This window comes from Rhagoletis zephyria, unplaced genomic scaffold (genome assembly GCF_001687245.7).
Source record: "Rhagoletis zephyria isolate East Lansing unplaced genomic scaffold, Rhagoletis_zephyria_1.1 Rzeph_scaffold_02531, whole genome shotgun sequence".
In the NCBI taxonomy this organism is placed as follows: domain Eukaryota; kingdom Metazoa; phylum Arthropoda; class Insecta; order Diptera; family Tephritidae; genus Rhagoletis; species Rhagoletis zephyria.
The window spans coordinates 3,447-6,982 of NW_016159615.1; the positions used below are offsets into that span (position 1 = coordinate 3,447).

General features: G+C 43.3%; 2 protein-coding genes across 2 annotated transcripts; both read left to right on the forward strand.

Annotated features, from left to right (window-relative positions):
• Positions 1–302: 302 nt before the first annotated feature.
• Positions 303–788, forward strand: LOC108367083 (nuclear transcription factor Y subunit gamma-like). Its single transcript, XM_017621626.1, has one exon. The coding sequence runs from the start codon at positions 303–305 to the stop codon at positions 786–788; it is 486 nt and encodes a 161-aa protein (XP_017477115.1).
• A 57-nt stretch (positions 789–845) lies between these two features.
• LOC108367086 (polyhomeotic-proximal chromatin protein-like) lies at positions 846–2,241 on the forward strand. Its single transcript, XM_017621628.1, has 2 exons — positions 846–1,212; positions 1,279–2,241. Exons 1-2 carry the CDS (start codon positions 1,032–1,034, stop codon positions 2,079–2,081), a joined length of 984 nt encoding a protein of 327 aa, XP_017477117.1. The 5' UTR covers positions 846–1,031; the 3' UTR covers positions 2,082–2,241.
• Positions 2,242–3,536: the final 1,295 nt, after the last annotated feature.

Here is a 3,536-nt window from a genome sequence, read left to right on the forward strand (position 1 = left end):
ACGCATCCATGGGCGGTAGCATACAGTCCTCGCCGGTTACATCAACTGCTGCAGCGTCAGCCACCATGTCTTCGCCTCTAAATAGCGGCGCCGGAGGTGCTGGTGGTGTGACATCCGTTTCCTCGTTAGCCAGCACACCTATCAAGTCGCTCGCAAATGACCAGCAGCAGCAACAACAACACCAACAACAACAGCAGCAGCACCAACAACAACAACAGCAGCAGCATCAACAACAACAACAGCAGCACCAACAATTGCAACAACAATACAAAAACACTTTGTCCATGCAATCGCCCTCACATATGTCGCTGTTGGGTGGTATTGCATCAGAAGCCACTCGCGCAATGCAAATTTCATCGGCCACTTCGTCGGCCAATCAAAATAATCAAATGAATAGCAGTTTAAATAATAATTCCACGGTCGCGATTTCGGTTGGAGCGGGAGCGACATCAGCGTCGGCGGAATTGAAGGAACCAGCAGCAAAGGCAGCATTGGGCTCACCCAAAGTTACCGCACCTCAACAGCCGCCTATTATAGAATCAGCGACGTCGTCATCGTCATCCTCATCCACAATGCAGCAGCAGCAACAACAACAGAACCAACATCAGCCACAATCTAACATAACTAATTCTACGAGTGTTAGTGGCACTGTCGCTACTGTGGCAACGACTGCCAATTCGTCGTCGTCGTCGTCGTCACCGAATGCAGAAGCAGCTAAAACTCCAATTGCAATGGATACAACACCNGCTAAAGGTAGAGTGAATGGGGTCAAATTTATAGTTTCATAAATTTTATTTTGTTATTTCTTTGGTTTTTTTTTTTAATTTTTACTTCCATCATTTTCTTAAATAAATAAAAAAAAAATCCAATAACTCCTCACAGGCACTGTTGGTAATCGCTCAAATGACCCCATCAAAACCGGCAACGCTGAGGTTGAAAAAGCCGCAGCAACTGCATCTTCTGCAAATGACGAAATTACTACTCCAGCTGCTAAACTAACGAATGCAGTCTCGACAAGCATACCCACCACCATGCCCAAGAACACATCCAGTGTGGCAAGCGTAAAAGTGGAAAAGGACCTCCCGAAAGCCATGATCAAGCCCAATGTGTTGACACATGTCATAGATGGTTTTATAATACAAGAGGCCAACGAACCATTCCCCGTGACACGGCAACGCTACGCAGATAAGGATGCGGACGACGAACCGCCCAGTAAGTATTACCATTTTTCCCCCACATACTCTTAAATCCACATTACACTAATCTATCATTTTGCAGAGAAAAAATCGGCTATGGACGAGAATTCGCACAATGCTATCAATCAAACCAACGGACAGACTTCTCTACCACCCGACATGATCGCATGCGAGCATTGCGGCAAACCTGAGCACAAAGCTAAGCTGAAGAAGAAACGTTTCTGCTCGCTAACGTGTGCCCGTCAATCGAAGGCTTCCATGAGCGAGCAACCAACAGAGGCGCCCACCCAAAGCAATACGAGCAATACTGTGGCAAGCAACCAGAATGCTGGTGCAGATGCCAAGGCCACTGCTGAAATCTCCAGTATTACGAGCAACGCAAATAATGCTGCTGCACCTGAGAAAATGCAAACTGAACCCATACCGTCGGCGCCAATCACTGCCTACAGCAATAGTGCTGCCCAAAATGGCGCTACTAGGCTTGAAAATGCAGCAGCTGTTGCTGCCGTTGTTGCTGCTGAGGCGCAACAGGTGGCCAATGTTGCGGCCGCCAATGCTGTTGCTGCCGCAGCTGCAGCTTCTGCAGCAACCGGATCTGCTGGTGGGTCGCATGCAGCGGCCACACCTGCCGAACGCCCGGCAATGGCCGATTGGAGTGTGGCTGAAGTATGCGAGTTCATACGCCATTTGCCTGGCTGCTTGGACTATGTGGATGATTTTGAACAGCAAGAAATTGATGGACAAGCATTGATGTTGCTCAAGGAGAATCATTTAGTGAATGCGATGGGCATGAAGTTGGGACCAGCGCTAAAGATTGTCGCGAAAGTTGAGTCGATGAAGGAGCAGACGCCAGCGCCTAGTGCCGATAAAGAAGCACAACAGTAGAAGCGGTGTTTAAAATTTTGTAAATAAATGATTTTGAAGCGATATTTTTCTTCAACAATTAATATAGCATAAAAGGAGATAAGCAAGCGAGTAAAAATGCTCTATCTTATATACACACATACATAAGTAGGCTCTGTACATAAAGTAGTCGAAGGAAAATGATGATNGCATAAAAGGAGATAAGCAAGCGAGTAAAAATGCTCTATCTTATATACATACATACATAAGTAGGCTCTGTACATAAAGTAGTCGAAGGAAAATGATGATGATAAGTTCTATATGTGGGTAACTTTTTTAACTACTACTACTACTCCTGAAATCGAAATAACTATGAATATAAATAGTTTTATGTAAACATTAAGTGTGGAAATATATACATAGAATTAAACTGCGCGCGTTATTTATGCTAAGTGAGATTAGAAGTATCTTTCACTATATTTAAGTATTACTTTAGAGGTTTCTTTTCTGTTATATATATACTGTTTTATTATTCGTAGATTAATCACTTTTTCTCTTCATGTTTATTTGTATTAGACACTTTTATTGAAATTTAGTAATAAATATGTGAAGTTCATTTATACGAGTATACATAATTAATACATAATTAGCGCCTAGAGTACAGGCTTAATTTCCGCACTGGAGTTTCGCAAGCGTTTAAGGCGCTCATATATTTTTTTTTTTTGCGTTGTAGAAAGTGAAAACTCCGACAACCTACAGATGTAAACTCAAAGAGTATTTTTATGCTTAATATTAACAATTACGTTATATTTAATGGTAGCTTGTAAACATGTAAATTTAAATGAATACCAATCTAACATTTGCAATTGAAGCATTATCGAAATAATTAAATAAATGGCGTTCACTACCAGTAAGTTTATGTGAAAAATTCGTAAAAAAAAATTGCTGTACTTTCTTTGCTAAGGATAGAACTCCATACCAGGATTTTTAGGTGTTCAACGCTTTTTAAAGTTTTCAGCGTGTATCTGAGTAAAACACTGAAAGCCTAAAAAGCGCCTAACAACAGAAAAACGTACCAGAATCACTCGCGTTTTACTTGACTAAGAGCTGTTGTTTCGGCGATCTACCCGCGTTCAGGTCGGCGATATCTCTCAAACGTTGTTCGTCCATGGGCTTACATCTGCTCAGTATTCTCCTGCTTAGGGCTGACATAGAGTCAAATCCAGGGCCAGGAACATACACCTTCTGCGTATGCCAGATACGACCGTACTTGCTTGGTCCTAAGAACTCACCGGCAGTGGACTTCGTCGTTCGTGGCCCCATGCTGTGAAAACCGGACCACCTTCGCGGCACACCGGAGTTCGCCCGAGCAACACAACACCAACTCAACCACACCCCAACACAACGCAACCATAGACACACTCACGGACACAACCGCTGCCGTCAACTCCTAGCCCTTCCTACAATATGCTAAAGGTGTTGGTCCAGAATATACCG